General features: G+C 41.9%; 1 protein-coding gene across 2 annotated transcripts; it reads left to right on the top strand.

Annotated features, from left to right (window-relative positions):
* The first annotated feature begins 1,820 nt into the window (after positions 1 to 1,820).
* Positions 1,821 to 10,917, top strand: dctn4 (dynactin 4). 2 transcript variants are annotated; one of them, XM_071529018.1, is made up of 14 exons: positions 1,821 to 2,011; positions 2,655 to 2,725; positions 2,867 to 3,045; positions 3,545 to 3,588; positions 3,789 to 3,896; positions 5,213 to 5,233; positions 5,789 to 5,862; positions 6,159 to 6,271; positions 6,533 to 6,642; positions 6,750 to 6,823; positions 7,489 to 7,543; positions 8,196 to 8,303; positions 8,994 to 9,091; positions 9,190 to 10,917. In XM_071529018.1, exons 1-14 carry the CDS (start codon positions 1,877 to 1,879, stop codon positions 9,407 to 9,409), a joined length of 1,410 nt encoding a protein of 469 aa, XP_071385119.1. In that variant the 5' UTR covers positions 1,821 to 1,876; the 3' UTR covers positions 9,410 to 10,917. The 2 variants fall into 2 exon arrangements, with proteins under 2 accessions (XP_071385119.1, XP_071385120.1); XM_071529019.1 differs by lacking the exon at positions 5,213 to 5,233.
* Positions 10,918 to 19,781: the final 8,864 nt, after the last annotated feature.

The raw sequence follows: 19,781 nt of genomic DNA, 5'->3' as shown, positions 1-19,781 counted from the left end.
AACAATATAGAACATAAAACAAACAAAATAAAAATCACATGAAAGGATAAGTGCAAAGTCAAAATTCATTCACTCAAACCTAATCAGCAAAATCCGGGGTAAACTCCTCACTGAATGTTCCTCAAAATCCTTCATAAACCAAGTGTGACCAGTTCTTTCAGTTTTAATTCAATTTGCCTTGGCTTGCATGTAGAAGGGAGCAAAAATACATAAAAGCTTTTATTGTCTCATTTAGTTCAGACCTTAACAGACAGCAAAAACAACATGCAGACTGCAGAATCTAATTTGGAGATGTAAGAGCACAAATAATGCGGAGGCAGAATGGCGTTATAGATAAAAGTCTACAAGTTAATGAGCCTATGAGGGGACGGGGCAGCTGAATGAAGTTGAGCATACAACATACACAGTGCTTACAGTCACTAATAAACCTCAAGGTCCCATGATACACACACACACACACAGTAAAACTGTCGCTTTTAATTTAACTCTGAAAGTGTAAAATCAACACTGGCACTGGCATAATATTAGCTGCATGAAATAAGAGAGTATCCACAAGGCTCTTTAAATAACACTCCATTCTAATATTCACATAAGGAACTAATTCTGGTTTATGATTGTGCATAAACAGTCAATGGGCTCCTTATGAGGCATTATATACCATTTTTTGTTGTTTATATAGTCCGTAGTTATACAGTTATATAGATCTAGCAGTTCGCCTTTATAACATCCACTTTCTTCAATAAAGGCTCTGATAAACTGCCAAAATATAAAGCCAAACAGTAAGTAGGTCTCTGTGTCTACTAGCCCATCTGTCACTGTAAGGATGCCTGGTGCCTAACCCACTTCACAAACATCATTCAGGACTTTCAGGAGAGACCCATAGGCTAATTCAAATGAAACGAGAAAAAAAAAAAAAAAAAGATTGCAGTGCTGGGACAAATCGATCTTGGCTGAATCTCGACATCACGACTGAATACGAGATGAGAAGCGTCATCTTTGCAGTATAGGAGAGAAAAAACTGTTGGTTTAATTTTTCATTCATGAATCATCTCGCGCATGGCTGTATTCAACTAGATTTCGCCTCGCTGGGATCAGCTGTTGCCATGGTGAGCTGTGACTCGGCCATTATGCCCCGTGGGTGGTAGACCTGTCTCTTTCAAGGCCCCTTTTATCCTCTCTCCATTTTTAGAGCACTTTATTTTTCCATATTTCACACAGTGTACGGGAACTTATTTCTCTGCATGTTCCTCTGAGAATCCAGTTTCACTAGCTGGTTTTCGGCTGGTCTGATGCTGGTTTGGTGATGGTCAAGCTGGTAATAAACTGGTTGGATTTGCAGGCCTGGTTGAGCTGGTGAATCAGCCTGGTTAAGTTACAGACCACCCTGCTCACAAAATCATAACCATAGAGACCTGGTTGATTGATGCCACTTGTTGATCATAAACCAACGCTGGCCTGGCTGCAGGCTGGCAGGCCTACAGTGCCGGTCAGTTATACATGCTGGATAACCAAATGTCTCACTTCCCTTTGATTTGGAACAAGTCTGAATACCAGGCGTGAAGAATAAATCAGTGACATCTTGGAACATTAGTGTGTAGGCTATATAACCAGTCACATGGGTCTAACAAATACAGTTGTATAAGAGTCAGCCCCCAGGATGAATGCTTTTTGCCTAACAACGCCTCTTAGTTACAGATATGGCACAACACTCTACTGAATGTTGAATGCGTGTAGTGTTGCCGTGTTGCATGCAGACATTTTCTATGTTCACCACTTGAGGTCGACATGGAGCAGATTATTATTTTTCCCAAAGACCAGACGACTAGCGACGACACCACGGCTAGCCTGAGCTTTCGGCTGCACTGACTGGACAGCGATGGCGTCCCTTTTGCAGCCAGATAGAGTTATCTATCTGGTTCGTGGGGAGAAAAAGATCAGATCCCCCTTATCTCAACTTTATTTCTGTCGTTACTGTAGTGAGCTGCGATCCCTGGAATGTGTGTCTCACGAGGTACGTAACGTTATTCTCTGCTGAGGGTTATGATAAGCTAGCGGTTAGCTACAGCTTCAGTTAGCTAGCTACTTTGTTGTTAGCCAATTAGCTAGTAGCTCAGTTGCTTGCTTTGACAGGTAGGTGGGATTTGTCACATAACCTCACCCACGGTGTGGCCAAGCCGCTTGTCAATCAGCATTTATTCAGCAGTCTTGCCATCTGATAGGCTGTACATGAGGTTTCCGTAGTCGTTACGTTAGGCCGAATATTCACAGCGCAAGTTAGCCTGCTAGCTAGCTGTTGCTACTATGTTAGCTTAACGTTAACTGATTCACGTTAGCTAATTTATTATGAATATTTGAATAAACGTCATGTCAGAAAAGCAAATAATAGTAATGTTAGGCCAAGCTAGCTAACGCTCTCTGTGTAAAAAATATAGCTTTTTAACAAGGTTCACAGCACAGACACCACACCCAGGCAGACTGAACAAAGATGTTGATTTGATAACTTAACGTTACTAGTCAGTGATTGTTTTTTGTAAAGTTGATGATGCAGTTGCTAACGTTGCATCAAAGTTGCTCCCTAAAGACATGTTGTCAAGTGAGGCTATGAATTCACTGGCCGGCTACTCTGTAATCATGCTACTGTCTCTGGTATTCAGGTGGACTCCCACTATTGCCCAAGCTGCTTGGAGAACATGCCTTCAGCAGAAGCCAAGCTTAAAAAGAACAGGTGAGGCCTTGACCAAGCTACATATTTATACACTAGACATGCAGTGCATTATTTAATTGTATTTGCATCTTTCCAATCCCCTTACTTCAGTGTCTTTATAGGTCATCCCATCTAACTTCCTACATTATCTGTGTGCTCTAGGTGTGCCAACTGTTTCGACTGCCCATGCTGCATGCACACCCTGTCCACTCGGGCCACCAACATCCCAGCTCCACTGCCCGATGATCCCACCAAGACAGCCATGAAGAAGGCCTACTACCTGGCCTGTGGCTTCTGCCGCTGGACCTCCAGGGATGTGGGCATGGCTGACAAATCTGTTGGTGAGTCTCAGTCTGTAAGGATGATAACACCTGCACTAATCTGATGTAATGTAGACATATTTATGTGGTCATCCAGTATTTCAGGGCTCTCCCCAAACTTTGCTACACTGATGCTGCACCACCTAGTATGTTTTCAGAGTCACCATGTGAAATTGTCAAACACTAAATCCAAATTTCATAACTTATGTAGAAGTAATAATAATAATAATAATAAGCTTTATTTATATAGCACTTTTCAAAAAACAGAGTTTACAAAGTGCTTCACAGAGAAAATAGAAACAGACAGAAAGACAGTACAATCAGTTAAAAGCCAAACCATAAAAATGTGTCTTGAGACATGATTTAAAAGTAGTAACGGATTCAGACAATCTTACAGTGGGAGGCAATAGCAACAGGGCCGAAACACAACAGCTGAGGTCAAGAAGAAATCTTTTATGGTTTGTATCTGTTCCTTATGATCGTCTAAGCCTCCTGTTTTGGTATATTTTGTTCTCTGCAGCGAGCGGTGGATGGCAGGAGCCGGAGAACGCTCATACTCAGCGGGTATGTTTTCCCCTGTGGTCATTCAAATCCTCTCATGACTTGTTCACATGTTTCCTGATCACGAGTTATGTGGGTTATGCTGCCTCAGAACACTGTAAATAAAGGATGTGTTACCCTCATTCTAGTTTGCTCTTGTTAAAAGATCATCATATGTGAACCATTGATAACTAGTCTCTGGATGGCATTTTTGTTCCCTACAGATCAACAAGCTGATAGAGTATTACCAGCAGCTGGCCCAGAGAGAGAGGCAGGAGAGAGACAGGAAGAAGCTGGCCAGGAGACGACAGTGCATGCCTCTGGCGTTCTCGGTACTCTGCACCCTCTGAGCCCGGCACTTACCTTGGCTGTTGATACTCAGCCTCTTACTCTATTGAAAATTGCACTCCTTGCTTTTTAACCTTTCTAAATGACAAACAGCTCTTTTCACACAGCATATTTGTAATTAACAAAATGTGTATGTGCTCTAAATTGGACACTATGCAGCGTGTCACATTTGGTGTTTAATGGTGCTAATAATAATGGTGGAAGATTCTGAAATTGGCAATATGTGATTCAGTAGACTGTAGTGTAATGCTTGTTGTCAAATGCAATGCTGAGTAATTTCAGACCCCTCTAATGCTTAAGAGTCAATCTCAGGTAAATAGAACTGTATTAGTCCCCTGGGGGTAGTTGTTTTCAGTCTCAGTGCAAAATATACAGTAGAAAGAAATGATAGCATAATGTAAAAGACAAACAAAAACAAATGGAACAAACACATAAGCAGGTATCAATGTTTAATGGATAGCTTCAGGCCCAAATGGATCTCGGTAGATAATTTGCAGACAGTTTGTTACAGCACAGATGGCATCCAAGAGCTAGTAGTTCAGCCTGCTGTCATCCAGGACTGCACCAGCTTTCTATGAATTGGAATGGCATTCAACAGTCAACAGTTCAGTCAAGATTTATGAACTTGTGCAGCCCTTTGTCTTTAGAAACCAGCAGACAAAGACTCTCATCTGTAATATAACTGAGATGCACAGCCTGGTGATGCTCCATCAACAGTAAATTGGAGAGGAACTTTGTGGAATATTCATTTGCACTTGAAAGAGGTTTAGAAATTGTACCCAAATCCCAATAACATCACCCAGGGTGCTCTCAAAGTAATGTTTGCTTCTTTCCCCTGTTCATTTTCTATGGCAGTGGTCCTCCCTCATGTGCCATTGAGGCCAGAGTGTGAGTAGCACACATTAGACCAGGGAGGGAGGGAATAATTGGCTGTAGTGTTGCTAGGAATGAAAACCTGCACCCTCTTGGGCCTTGATGGCACATGGTTGAGAACTATTGCACTATACTTCTGTTTAGGGGGTCAAACAAACTTTTTTCCTCTGGGTTCTGCTACTGTTACATTCATTAATGTTCAATAATGCAAACTAAGCTGTCCTCTGTTGTGGGAATATCACATTTAAATACTTAAATTTAGCTGTGATGTCCCGCGATCATTTTCCATCACTGATGCATTTCTGTTGCTGTTGCATGTCACCAGTTGCCACTAATGTTTGCTTAATCACTTTGTTTTCACCTGGTTCTTTATTCTCTCCTTTTTTCTTTGCTTATGCACACTGATATTTTGGTTTTACCCCCCCAGCAACACACTATTCATGTGGTGGTGAGTTGTATTTTTCACAACTTGGGTAGTCTAATCGTGTACAGTAGCACTGTCTTCTCCTTTTCTCTGTCCTTGTTTAATCTGTTACTGAGTGACCTCCCAGATCACATGAATGTCTCCTTGGGTAAATGATATTGATCCACACAATAGGAGCCTTTATGTCGGGTAGGGGGAGAGAAGGAATAGGACACTTTCTGTTGAAGTATGTAGTCAGTTCCAAATATTTGTTAATACTGATGAAGCCCTGAAGACTCAGTCTGTCAGACAGTTGACCCTCTCCCACTATCCTGGTCAATTCTGTTTTGTCTCTTATCACAAGACAAACAAAATTATCTGTTTTTGGCTTGTTCTGTTGTTTATTTAAAATGCCAAATGACATTTCTTCCTTTTTATGTTTAAAAGTTGTCATAAATTACCTTTGGGGCTAAGACCTAGTGTTAAAAGTAGTCTGTAGAACACTAGCTTTAGAGTAAGCAACTTTATAAATTGTATTGCCTCATAAGTATACAAAAGGCAGAAAGCCCTGACCCATGTTTTTTTTTCCAACTCGCTCAGGAAAAGTATGGCCTCGGAACCAGACTGCAGAGGCAGAGGTCTGGAGCTCCCATATCAAGTCTGGCTGGACTCTCGTGAGTGCCTTTTGTCTCTGGGAAATGATGGGAAATGATGTTGTATTTGACTTGACATTTGAAACATTTTGTTTCCTAGTCAGATTTACTGCAATTTAAATGATGTTGTGCCGTAAATGTGATGTGTTTTTTGAGGCCAGTTACTGTAAATGAGTATTGCTACAAGCCTCAGTATGCTTTACACCTTCAGTTTACATTCATTGCCATTCATTCATTCATTCATTCATTCATTAAAAGGTATTCATTAAAAGGTATATGATGAGTTTGTTGATAGCAATATATGTGTACTCCTCTAGCCTCAAAGAGGGTGAGGACCAGAAGGAGATCAACATTGAGCCTGCCCAGGCCCTTGATGAGGTGGAGCCCCTGCCTGAAGATTGCTACACCAGGCCCATCAGCTTACCGGAGGGTAAGAGCTTGTCCAGAACTTATTATGCAATGCAATGTAAATGTGCTGTTTGGTTTGGAAATGCTCAGCTTCATGAGTTTAACTATTTTTAGCACATTTGACAAGCCCCATCACATGATGCTGTGTAATGCCAGTGGTTCATAGGTTCTCGTTATGTTCATTGACTTTGTACTGGAATGATGTTGTAATATATTATAGATCTTATAAGACTCTTTTCTAATTGATGTTGAGTTGAATTGAAGTTTTGTGCTGTCCTCCTAGTGACCACACTGCGCCAGCGGCTCCTGCAGCCTGACTTCCAGCCAGCGGGGGCGTCTCAGCTCCACCCCAAACACAAACACCTCCTGATGAAGCGCTCACTGCGCTGCAGGGTCAGTACTACTTCAGGGCTTTATATTCCTGTGCTAATCAAAGGCTAATCAATATGTTTTATAGATAAAATTTACACTGAAATGTTTCTTTTGTTTTCCTCCCACAGAAATGTGAGCACAATTTGAGCAAGCCAGAATTCAACCCTACTTCAATAAAGTTCAAAATTCAGCTGGTGGCTGTGTGAGTATTGGTCAACAAATTCTTAGTTTTTATTATATCATTTAACCTTTGCTTTCATTTTTAATCAGGTGTGGAAGAAGCACTGGAGTAGTTTAATTAAATTAAGATCCTTGTAACTTAAGTTGAATTTTACTCCAGTACGAGCATAAACATGTTTAGGAGATTACTCAAGCAAATGTAGTTCAATAAATTACTTAAATTAAATACTTAGTTTTTTGAATGAAAATCATTAAGATTTTGTACATGTTCCAAAATTGTCACTCCCACATTAACTGGTCACTCATTTTGGCACTGTCCATAGAAATAGTGTAGTGGTTCATTATCAGTCCACAGATTGTGAATGGTCTCTTTTAAATCATATCAGCAAAGATCAATTATGGAAGGTTAAGTCCAGAATGACTGTTTTTTACTGTAAATTTCAGTTCTCATTGTACTCACTATGTAAGTAAACAGAGTAAAATTTACTCCGGTAGAAGTAAAGGCATATACCGAACTATAAACTAGTGTTACACAAAATATGTACAGTAGATTGTTGTTGTTTTGATAATTTTTTTTTGTTTCTGTTTTAAATAATATGTTTGGATGCTGTCTTGATTGAATCAATCAGTATGTTGAAATGTTGGGTCACAGTGTATTGATTGGCTTGCTGCCTGTTCTTCCCACAGGAGCTATATCCCTGAAGTGAGAATTATGTCCATTCCAAATCTCCGGTACATGAAGGTCAGTATCCTCACTGGTTCTGGCACGCTGGCTAATATGAATATATAATTTTCATGTTAATTAATCTTAACCTCAATGTTTGAATCTATAATATGCTTTTCAAACAAAGTATTCAGCATCGTAGTGCCCTCAAGGACTGTATTGGACTTTTAGAAACCTAGTGGACTGATCAATAACTAAGCCTTTTTGAGGTTAGGGTTATTTACAATGCTTTCACACTGGTGCTCTTTGTTTTTGTGATATTGGCAATAGTTGCCATTAGCAGTGGTAGGAGTGGTCAATAGGGATTGAAACATTGCTCTTTAAAACCTCATGCAGTTCCTTTCAATCTAAACTCATTATTACTCCAGCGAGGAGACATAAATCGAATGGCTTGCATATACAATTTAGAGAGAAATCACCTCAATATCCATTAATATGCACTACCTATATACTAACAAGTGCTAACAGGAGGCTGCTACTTATTTCTCAATAAAAATCAGTGGTGAAAACATTTGATAAGGGTGTAAAATGAAATAGACTTAAAAAAAACCAAAAAACAATCTGTAACTGGCACTTTAAGCCCTGCGTTGCCTTGTTAGTGAGGTATTCAGCCAGCCAAAAGGTAATTTCGGTTAAACAATGTTATTTTTTCCACATCCTGTCTATTCAGGAGAGCCAAGTGCTGCTGACCCTGACCAACCCAGTGGAGAACATTACCCACGTCACGCTGGTCGGCTGCGAGGAGGGGGACCCAGATGACGTCAGCAGCACTGCCAAGGTTGTTAACTCTAGTTGTATTTGTCCTAATGGGCAATTGTTTTTGCAGAAAGTATTTAAAACAACATTATATAAAAACAACAAAACAAAAATGTCACCTTTTTGTTTTTCACCTCTTGTATGTTCTGTATGATGCCCGTCATGAGAGCAGACATTGTAAAGTTTGCTGATGACTCTAATAGTCTAATTCAGACTGATGCAACTTGCCATGGTCCTGTTGCTGGTTTTATTGTGTGACAGTGATTTTCTACAGCTGAATATTTCCAAAACTAAACAACTGAATACAGATAAGTCTGAAGTTGTTATTATTGAGCTATTATTGATGCTAGTGCTCAAATCCATAACTATATTGGCCCACTCTCTACTAATGTATCATCAAACTGTAGGAATCCTGGGAGTAATTTTTCACTCCAATCTAGGCCTAGAGAAATATTTTAAGACAGTTACATTTCATACAACTCTGGAGACTTGTCTTAACAAGGTATAGCAGCATAGCTGAACTCAGAGCCACGTCAACAGATACTTCAGCTCTCTTTGAAAACATCTTCACCTTTTTCCAAAACACATTAATCTACATGCTAGCAGCTGAAAGGCATATTAGGTTGCAAATCTGGCTCTATGAGCTGTACTGTCAACACATCCTGTAGTCTGAAACCAATGAATGTTGAATAGTTTCTTTTTATTTTTGTAGGTAATGGTACCCACCAAGGAGCTGGTCTTGGCAGGAAAGGATGCTGCCGCTGAGTACGACGAGCTGGCCGAACCTCAGGACTTCCAGGATGACCCAGAGTAAGTAACAGCACAAACACACACACACACCCACACACACACACGAATGAATACGGTTTGTGTAGTAACGCTTAACCTGATCTCTTTCCCCCCTGCAGTGTTGTTGCCTTCAGGAAATCCAACAAGATTGGTTTCTTCATCAAGGTGATCCCTCAGAAGGAGGAGGATGCGGATGTCACTGTGTCCTTTAAGATCCGCCATGACTTCCGCAACCTGGCGGCTCCCATCAGGTCGAGCGAGGAGACCAGTGACGTCGCTACTGAGGCCATCTGGCTCACACACCATGTAGAGCTGAGCCTGGGACCGCTCGCTCCCTGAGAACAGGAACATACAGTTTCACAGCTTATTTTCAAACAGTCCCAGAGTCTGAGGGTTGGGTTCTTTGAACTCATTTCTTTAAACTGTGGGATTGATTTACTATAAAAATGACTTCTGATTCTGCTTATTGATACCTAGGAACATAGTTCAGATACACCATTTATACAGCTTGTCTAGAAATGTTTTGTTGAGTTCAAGTGGCATCATCAGTTACATTGCACAACATACAATGGTTACCTAGCCTAGCTGTGTGTGCTGCTCAAGTTCTGAAACTAGATGAAACCATGGCTGACTGCAATCCAACTGACAAGCACCCTAAAGTTTAACTTGGCTTCAAGATATGTTGCTACATGCAGAACATCAAACAAGATGAAGCATTTGCGTCAGCATGGTCTAAAAATGTTGCTGTTGCTGTCTCCCAGTCCTAATATTATGCCAGAACACATCTCGTCTGCAACTAACAGCTTTGACACACAACACCAGCTATCAGTGAAAAATCCCACGCATTTGCTGCTGCTAGCATGTAAATCAATAAGTATTAATTAAGTTATCCTACTGATACATAGTTTCTTACATGGCTAGGCAATGACAACAAAACAAGAAGTACAGACTATTCCTTGAGGGGTGGCAAGGTCTCGTAAAGGCTATATGCCTTCTCCACAGTTGACTTCTTTTGTTTGGCAAAGTGCAATGTTGTGGTCTTTTTATTGTTTTGTGCAATATCAGTTGTGGACTTTAACCTAGATCGATGGCTTTCATCCAAATACAAAAGCATCACAAACAGTTGTCATTATTATTCACTGTGTGTAGTAAATAGCAGTTTCTGTTAAAATATAGTAGAGTGTGAGAGTAGCTCTTACAGACCTATATATAACAACACTATATGGATTACAAGAAACTGTAGAGAATAAATAAGGAGTCAAGAGATGAGCAGAATCAGAAATCAGAATGGACAAAATCCAAATTCCCTACAGTCCCCCCCTCACCCCCCCGCTTCTAGCTTATGCATCTTCATCGTCATTTTCCAGTGATGACAGTATTTACTCGCATGCTACAACTATAGTAAATATCTCCTACTTTAGACAATGTCATTCTACAGTTACTGATGCTGTACTGTATTCTGTTCAACAGGGTTGTTCTCTGGGCCGAAGGCGGGGTCTGCCCAGACATTTAGGATTGTTATTTTATTATTGTCTCAAGTCACACAGTAACTTTATTGGCAGTATGGGAAGTATGTAGTAAGAAGCTCTGTAAATTATATTAATTACAAGGTGATCATCAGTTTGATGTCTGTAAACACTATCATCTAATTCTAATAAAAAATATGTTCTGATGGTTTGAAGATTTCACTGACTTCAGTGTCAGTGGGTTTCTTACACTGCTGTCATATTTTTGGTCTGTGTGTGTGTGTGTGTGTGTGTAAACTTTGGATTTCACTCTTTGGTTTGTAGTAAGACAGAGCCTTACAACACAGTTCATCTTCTTTACTGGCTAATAAAATAATGTGATACTGTAACAGTTTTCTTTGGTCATTTATTTGTCCAGAATTGACATGACTTTCAAAGTAGACTTCCTTTGAAAAAACCATGTGTATTTTTCTTCATTTATTATTTCTGAATCACACTGCGGCTATCTGGTGCATGCGTCTGTTTTTTGTGCTGTAATCACTTTCACCACTTGATGGAGCTATAGGCAAACTTTAGGGAGTAGGGAAGCCTTGAGTTAATAGAACAAGACACTGAGCTAAGCTAGGACAGATGTGGGTGGAGACTCATTCTACAGACTGATCAATAAATCTGAACCTGTGAAGTGTGGCTTAATAGGTATTTAGAGTACAACTTTATTGTCCAACCAGGGCTGGACAATTGTCTTTGGTCTCACCTCATAACATCAATTAAAAATACACAAAAATACACAGGTGGAACACAACGCAGGAAACAATGTGAGCACAATTTGACCTTGCTATTGTGTGTCTTGTGCTTTGGTTTGCTTCCATGTGTGACATCATTCTGTTCTGTGATTGATTGTTGATCAGTTAGATTTAGTTAGGCTCATTCTTTGTCCTTTGAGACATGCTTGTGACAGAGAGCTATATAAATAAATGAACTTGACTCCAAGCACAAGACAGTGGCAAACCAATTAACACAGTGGTTGATTTCACAGACTAGGCAGGATGAACTCCTATCCCGATATAAACATTTTGAAGGGAATCCAAGCCTCAAAGCTGTGTGCTTTGAGGATGGACTGTCTACTTTGGACTGTCAATATTAGCAGCAGTGGAATCTGTTTTTCTAGAGGTTACCATTTGTATTCAGTACTTATCAGGCCATTGCTACTGTACAAAGATGATACATGCATATGGGATAGTTTATTGCCTCAGAGAAGGCAAATCAGATACCTGATGCAGGCCTGTTGCAGTTCCCCAGTGAGGCCGTCTGCTGTGTAAACAGTCCCACACAACCCAAGTAATAAAGCCGGGATTTTCTTTTATCTTGGGCAGATATAAACAGCTCAGAAGAGGGGCCTGTGTGAGAGTCATAAATCACCTCTGAAGATGAGGTAATAAAAAACACATGGGGGGAGCCCATACCACTGAAGCTCGACCCAGGCTCCCACTTCAGGCAGAACTGATAGCAGCAGTAGCTGACTTGTAGAGCATAGCAGCAGTAGGCCTGCACTTGTGTTGGAGTGCTGCAGAACTAATGGGAATATGGTATTCTTGGCTTGAAAAAGATGAACAGTTGCTATGCAAGGGACCATTTATTATGCTAGACCTGGATATGTGTTGCTATTAATAGCCTTACTGACACTCTTAATATCTTAGACACGTTCATGATTGGAATGACTGAAATGTGGCATATGGCTTGAGAGATTTGTGTTATAACCTCATCACTGACCCATGAACAGACCTTGAATGGTCCCAAAAACACACTGGAAAAAAACAATCCGGATACTTCTTGTCAAGATATTATTTTTTCTGGATCAAGGCTAGAATTCTTTCATGCTCAATGTGTTCTCCTCTGTAGATACTGTAAACAAAAATCTGACCCACGAATCATTATGGGGATTATAAATGAGTGTTAGAGTGTTTCATCAGTTCTGAGTAAATAGCTACGTTACTAGACCTTTCCTTTCCTTTCCTTTCCTTTCCTTTCCTTTCCTTTCCTTTCCTTTCCTCTCCTTTCCTTTTCTTTCCTTTCCTCTCCTTTCCTTTTCTTTCTTTTCCTTTCCTTTCCTTTCTTTTCCTCCTCCATTTTACTTTCCTTTGAGGACTAACATCTTTATTTATAAAGACAGCCCGGCCAGCCTTGACCAGATGAAAAATTCCTCACTGAATTACAAGTTTGACTGCACCCAGGACCTTTCCACAATTACGTCATCCCCCAAACCGCCAGTAACTCACCCTCAGACGATGCATGACACAGGAAAGAAAAAAGGGAAAAAGCTACACCTCAACAGAGGCAGTAAATTCCCTCCATCTAATAAAAGATGGGACCTAGAGGCCTGCAGAGTATATGAGGACTATCATTTCTCTGCTGTGTTGATTCACTCATCTCACGAATGAACTGCACAGCATGTACAGTATATGAGTGGGGATAAAGATATGTTTTCTCCATTAATGTAACTCATCAGGTGAGATGCTGGATATTGCCAATGTAATCCTCAGAGCAGTCTAAATTTTCACTTGTTTGTGGGCCATGGTGGTTTGGATATGCAATATATTAAAGGTGCTGGGTCTGGGCAGAGGAAGGGAAACACAAAATGCTCAAGTGCACTTTTTGCTCACATCCCCCTCAGGTTGAGCAGTGGTGCTGGAGGTGCTGTGAGTGATTAATCGCCTCCTTCATTTTCTGCTCACCGGACCATCATCTGGTTAATTAGAGGTAATTGATGATGTCTGCCTAGATGAATAACTGTAGGTATGCGGGCCTCCGGAGCAGGGAAAGCCAAACCTGTGAAACCTTAGATTTTGGGGTGGAGGGGGGTGGAAATCTCTTTCTCTTTCTGTCGTTCTCTCTCCCTCCATTTCCTTCTCCCTTTCACTCTCTGACTGCATCCTGATGGCTGTAGGTCGGCTGGAATGTTGACTTTGGAGGCCGGAGTGAAAAGGATCACTCTGAGAAAGCAGCTGACCCCCCCACACCCCCTCTGAGCCCCCTGTCCGCCTCGACCGACGCGGACCGAGACTGCAGCCCGCTCTGTGTTTTCATTTATTATTTGCTCAATTGCTCACCGGGTGCATTACATGTGTAAAGGCACAACTGTGTCAGCAGACTGAGCTGGGGCCAGCGCCGCAGATAGGGGCCTCGTGGGAGCCATCGGAGCCACTGGAGGGTTGAGAGTCTGCGTCTTTTGTACTTGAATACAATCGCCCGAGGACTGTGTCAATGGAAAGAGTAGAGCAGACCAGAGAAGTGTCAGGAGCAGTCTGACTGAAGGAAGGAATACTCTGGAATGTCTTAATAAGGTGTGATTTTCACTGGCATGTATACCAGTGTGGGCTGGGTGTCAAGGTGGATCTGTTTGTGTTTCTCCCTGGAAGATCACCTTGAGCAGTACACTGCAAAAAACGTTAGCCTCATTTAGTCTCATATTCAGCCTTCAAGGCTTATTTTTCTTAAACCAAGAGAAAAACCAAGAGTTAACTTGTTTCCAATGCAATTTCATTTCGTTCAGGATTTTATTTTAGAAAATAGTCAGAATAAGGCAGATCACTGCACTACTATCAAGAAAATGACACTTGATTCTACAAAATTCTTGAAACAAATTGATTTGCATTGGAAACAAGTGAAATTATCTCACCCCACTGGCAGATTTTTTCACTTATTCACAGAAAATTACAATTTCAGGACTCAATAACAGACAAGATGACTTGTTAAGATGGAGATTTTTTGCAGTGTAACGCTCCCAATATCCAGACACACCCAAACAGACACATAATTCCAGTCATTTTCTTTATCATTTTCCCTTGGAACAAGTGACACTATGCGTTTAGCCCCGTATCAGCAAACAGAGCAGAGAGTTTGAATTTCCCTGACCTATTTACAAGAGCAGCTAATGCGTCTCTGAACCTGCCACACTGAGATCTTCCTTAACTGATGCCCAGCACAAGATAATCCTCTCTGAGGTCTGCGTGTATCCACCCAAACAAGATTCATTAAGTGACAAACTGAACTACATGCCCCAGAGAAATTCAGCCACACTCCAGCAATAATGCAAGTTCGATAAATAGAGGATTTCAATTAGGTTGACACTTGTTATAGAAGTAGTATTGTTGTTCTGCTGTAGATGGTGGAGCCAGGAGCTTCTCAGGCAGCCAAGCCCCATTAGGCCTTGCTGAAAGGGGGCTGGCCGCTGCGAACGTGTAGAAGGATGCCGAAGACAGAGCCGGCTGGTTTCCGCCGCGTGGCCGTCCCGAGGCACGCAGCCAAAACCCACCGCAGCCCAGCCCAGCATGGCCCACCACTGCACCGCAATCGCACATATATCCCCGTCCAGAACACATACACAGCTTCCCTTTACTCAGCAGCGCTGTATTTCACCCAGGAGAGACTAAAGCTGAAGCGATGTGGGAATCAGTGAAAGCTTCGCTGGATTTAGAGGGATATGAAATTATTTAGATGCAGATTTGGTGTAGACTCCATCAGCAGCATGTTTCATGGTGAGGAGAGCACCTTGAGAAGCTACAGGACACTGAAAGTCCACCATGTTGATGACAGATGGAGGCTGAAGGAGCACACAGCAACAGAAACGACAACAACGGAGACAAGAAGACGGCTGCACACTGTCTACATGAGTGCAGAGTAATTAAATGATTGGTTCCTGGAAAAGCATGAGAATCTCAGCCTTATACTGGTTGGTTAAATGTAATACAATAATGCCCCTAAAAAAGGGTCTGTGAGAGAAATAAGTTACAGATGGATTGCTAAAGCTAGACCAAGCCAATTTTGAGTGTGAGGATTAACTCATTTTCCCAATTCCCAATGAATCACTGAAGCAGCAACAGATGTAGACTTTCTGTGTTTTGATTCAGTGTTGATCACCTTCACAAGACCAAAGGAGTCTTGATTGCTGCTTGCACACAACATTCTCTAAACCTATGCCCTTGGAGTTAAAGAGAACATCCTTATTTAGTAGTTGCCAGTAAGAGTGGGTTATAGATACTGCCAGCAACAGCAATTAGCTGTGGAGACGGAGTCAGACACAAAAAGAGCCCACAGGGACTGTCGGCAGAGAATAAAAGGCATAAGTTAGAAATCTCAGTCATGCCCAAAGAATTTTTGGGTATGACGTTGCACGGATGTTGTTCATCTAAAAGAAAGAAATGACAAGGAAGTGGAAATTATATCACCACGGCACCATGCATTTTGTTTGATTGAGGAGAGTTAATTGCAGTTGAACTGAGCCTGTTTGTCGTGATGTAGACAATAATCACTGAGGATAGAAGAGAATTTCTGGTGTTTTTCGTGCATACTTGTTCCTCTGATTATCAATATGTTGGGTGTATTCATATGTCACTGTTAACCATAAAGCAGCCACTTCAAAGCTACACTATTTTCTCCAACTTTTCACTCAAACCAGATATTCTAGCATCATTTCAACTCTATACAATCAATGTTTTACTCTTATGGGTGTTGAAAGAAAGTTCTATGTATTACAGCAGACGGCCCATCTGGACTATGATGGACAGCTGTGGTCTGACATCTTGTTTACCAGTGTACCGACAAGGCTCTGACACAACGTTGGAAATTGAATTGGATTTTCTCAGCGGGATGTAAACAACTCGTTGGCTGGTGAGCCAAAACTCCATCTATTTCCTGCTAATATAAAAACTGGAAGGCATTATTTGCTGAGAATGTTTTCAAAAAACAAAAGGAGGGATGTAAACAACATGAGCCCTGATAAGCCTGACAAGAGGAGGGAGACTTGCAGTTCCCTAGTGTTTGAAGTGGAAACATTTCCAAATGTATTATTTACTTACAGTATATCTGGTGTTTGAGCGCTCTGGCTACTCTTTATCTGCAGGCTGGACGGGCCTCAGGAGTGTTTCACTGTGCGGACGTCCTAAAGTGTTGCCAGGCCTGGGAGAATCGGGGTAGGCTGGGGTTTGTGGGCTTATGTCTAAACCATGTTGTTCTCTTTAATTTCCTGTTGAGGTGGCTCACAGATTTGATTTCCTGCCTGGGCGGGAAAGACGATCTTGTCGTCAATCCACCGTCCAGGGTGGAGAATTTCACTCCAGCGAGCCAGGACCACTATATCTAAGAGAGAGAGAGAGTGTAGAGAGAGAGAAAGTCTGGGTATACTATTATGTCATTCAATTGTTCATTCAGGATTGAAATAATAATCTGTACTGGAATTTATAATAACAATAAGACTAAAAAAGATCCGCTTTATCCAGTGTGCACTGCTGATAAGTGTAACCATAATGCATTGCAGTAGATGACTAAGTGGCTTGGCTTGATCCCTGGATGGAAAGAAGGTCAGAGGGAAAGAGGAGGGATGATGAAGACGGAGGACAGGGAGGGAGGGAGGGGGGGGAGTAGGGGGAAGAAAATATGTCTTCAGTGTTTTGGTCTGGGACCAATTTGAGACGTCTGGCACCCCTTTCCTGTGCAACATCCTCTCCTAGCGGGTGAGGCGTAATCATAATGACTCTTGGTATCTTCAAATTTAGACGTATCTAAATTTATACGTAAATGTATATCTTTCCATGTGGCGCGGCTGTAAACTATCATTGTGTTAAATGTATGATAATGGTATTCAGTGGGTAATACCGGATCTACAGCAGTGTCAGCGCTCAAAGGCCGACTAAATGGAAAGACATGACTCACTTCTAACACACAGCAATTCACCCGCAGCTCGGGGAGAAAGGGTGCTGCAGACACGGAGAGTGCTCACCAGGCCTTGCAGTAGTAATACATCCCTGACATCTTTCCATTTACCAGTGGATGGATGAGCTTGACCCTAAGCACTTGACCTTGGTCACCCTGCAGCAAGAACAAGACATTCCCCCGCTGGAGCTCCGTCCCTCTGCTCGTTCCTCCGGGGCACATTAGCCAGCGTGCTTCGAGTCTTACAAAACTTTCAATTTGTCGAGTGCTGAAAGAGCGCCCACCTTTGATGAGAGGCAGTTTCTTGTCATCTTACCAGAGATGTTCCTTAAAAGTGGAGAGAATAAGAGCAACAAGGGAGCTGAATGTGGATTTCTGTGTGGGTGTAAGCCTGAGGATTAGATTGACTTCATGTTTCTGGTGTAGCTTGCACAACATTGTTAATAGGAACTTATGCCAGCAAATGTCCAACATGCTCTGTTATTAAGGGCCTTTTCTTCCCCACTCCGCTGAGTTCATAAATATTTTAATGCCGAGGGTTATCATAACATAACCTTATGAAAAGCTAAACAAAGCATTCCTTCTCCTTAGGCACAGAATACAAATCTCCCACATCTCCAGCTTTCTCACTTGGCTTTCTCTCCCCATCCAAACCCCCGCCACCTTTCCATTTTTTTCCTCCTCTCTTGCACTGCTTTTACTGCCATCTCTCTTTTCACTTTCTTTTCTCTATTTCTACGGCTCTCTTTCCCATCTGTCCATCCCTCTCTCTCTCTCTCTCTCTCTCTCTCTGTCTCTCCTCTCGGTCCACCACCCGGTCCCCTAATTAGAGGGGAGTAAAAATAAGAGTGGAGTTGCTAAGCTTGTGAGTTTGGCAGACCGGGAGCGGAGCAAACCAGGTTGGCTGCCAGACGAGAACCTCTCCGGCACGTTTGCCAACACGTAGCCTTTAAGTGGGTCACGAAACTGAAACCCAGGCTCGACTTTGTAGCCCCTTAAAACAGGCCCAGAACCCAACCATCGGGGGTCACATATACCCCTCAGCCGGGACCCCGAAAAACCCAGACACCTCGGGGGCCGCGGCGCTGAATCCATTAGCAGCGCTTTGACGCTGGCTTGATCACCTGTGGGTTGGAGCAGGACTTGAACGTGGTTTTCTCAAGTCAGCCTGAGCAGGAACTCGGTACTGCCAGCTATTTATTTTCTCATTTTCTTATTCAGCGCTGTAACTGGATAGGCCCAGATGGCGGCCGCTGGCTAGATTGGCAGGCATTTATTTCAGGCTGTTTATATTTGGGTGCGTCTCCAGGGATACTCTCATAACTGACATAGCTGTTCTATCAATACCCAGTGTGTTTACAAATATCATGGCGCTGGCTATGATGTTACATCAAGTTATTCTTTTTTTGAAGTTACATAATTCGCGAATATGACAGTATTTTGATTTTCTTTAGAGTTTCAGTTTTCACTATTCAGAACATCCTGTGCCTCCATGTTTCTTTCTACCTGACTGTCCAGTATTTTCTAGTCATCTCTGCTCAACCTTGCATCCTGGTGTGAGGCCCTTTCTGGTGAGAAAGAAAACACAGCAGAGTTTACGATATCACGCACAGCTACAACTCACAGTATCGTGACCCGGTATGATTTCAGCTTTGTCGTCACACAACCTGAGCTGAACTCATTTTCTTTGCACTTGTGGTATTTTCGACAGCGTGGAATGTTTCCTTCGAGCTTCCTAACCTCCACAACCTACCAGTGTGTGTGTGTGTGTGTATGTGTGTGTGTGTGTGTAGTCTCTAGAGAAAGAGATATTTGTCACATGCTTTTTTTTTTTTTCTGCTGATTTTAATGGGTTGTTTGGTCTTGCCTTACATTACTAAAGGTTTATGAGGGGAAATATCGTAGAACCCAAATTGTTAGTTAACTGTGGCTGTAGCCAGTAATTAGACTTGCCCTTGGAAAGCATACATAATGGTTACTGACTCAGATTTAGGAAGCAAAATGCTGGTTTGGATTTAATCCCAAACAAAATGTCCTATCCTTTGCTTTGATTCTACAGACAATAATAACATTGTTGTGTTGCGTTGGTATGGGCTTTCTGTCTTGTATTGACTTGATTGCTCACACTGCCTGCATTTAGTATGGTTTGTTTTTGTGTCAGTTGCGAAGCTCTGAAGGTCGTTGCACGAAAGAATATCTAAAAGCTTTCAAAGGAACAAGAACAGTTGCATGGTGCTGCTGTCACGTGAAAACTTGTAACTCCAATTTTGGTGATTTAACTTCAGTCGAAGGATCGCATGTTTCCCTAAGAAACCCTTTCAAGCCCCATGGGATAAAGCCAAAACTGTATGGCGGTCAAGTTAAAAACAAGGCTGTTTTCCCTAGTTCCTGAAAAGCTGGCATTTTCGAGATGCAAGGTTTTCACCCGACCGCAGCAATTTATTCTTCCTTTTGTAATCCAATAAGGAATCATTGCTGGCTCCTGCACCTTAGATGATCCCAATATGTTTTAAGGACTTCCTCAGCATTCATTCCCC

The sequence above is a fragment of the Centroberyx affinis genome, unplaced genomic scaffold, assembly GCF_046629955.1.
Source record: "Centroberyx affinis isolate AG114_WGS23_722 - 3 ecotype Tasmania unplaced genomic scaffold, CSIRO-AGI_Caff_v1 ptg001754l_1, whole genome shotgun sequence".
NCBI classification, from domain to species: domain Eukaryota; kingdom Metazoa; phylum Chordata; class Actinopteri; order Beryciformes; family Berycidae; genus Centroberyx; species Centroberyx affinis.
This window is presented reverse-complemented; position numbering and strand designations above follow the sequence as displayed.

Coding starts and splice junctions, on each gene's coding strand:
- dctn4 (XM_071529018.1), top strand. CDS start 1,877: ATGGCGTCCCTTTTGCAGCCAGATAGAGTTATCTATCTGGTTCGTGGG. Junction 2,012..2,654: donor TGGAATGTGTGTCTCACGAG/GTACGTAACGTT, acceptor TCTGGTATTCAG/GTGGACTCCCACTATTGCCC. Junction 9,092..9,189: donor GACTTCCAGGATGACCCAGA/GTAAGTAACAGC, acceptor TCCCCCCTGCAG/TGTTGTTGCCTTCAGGAAAT.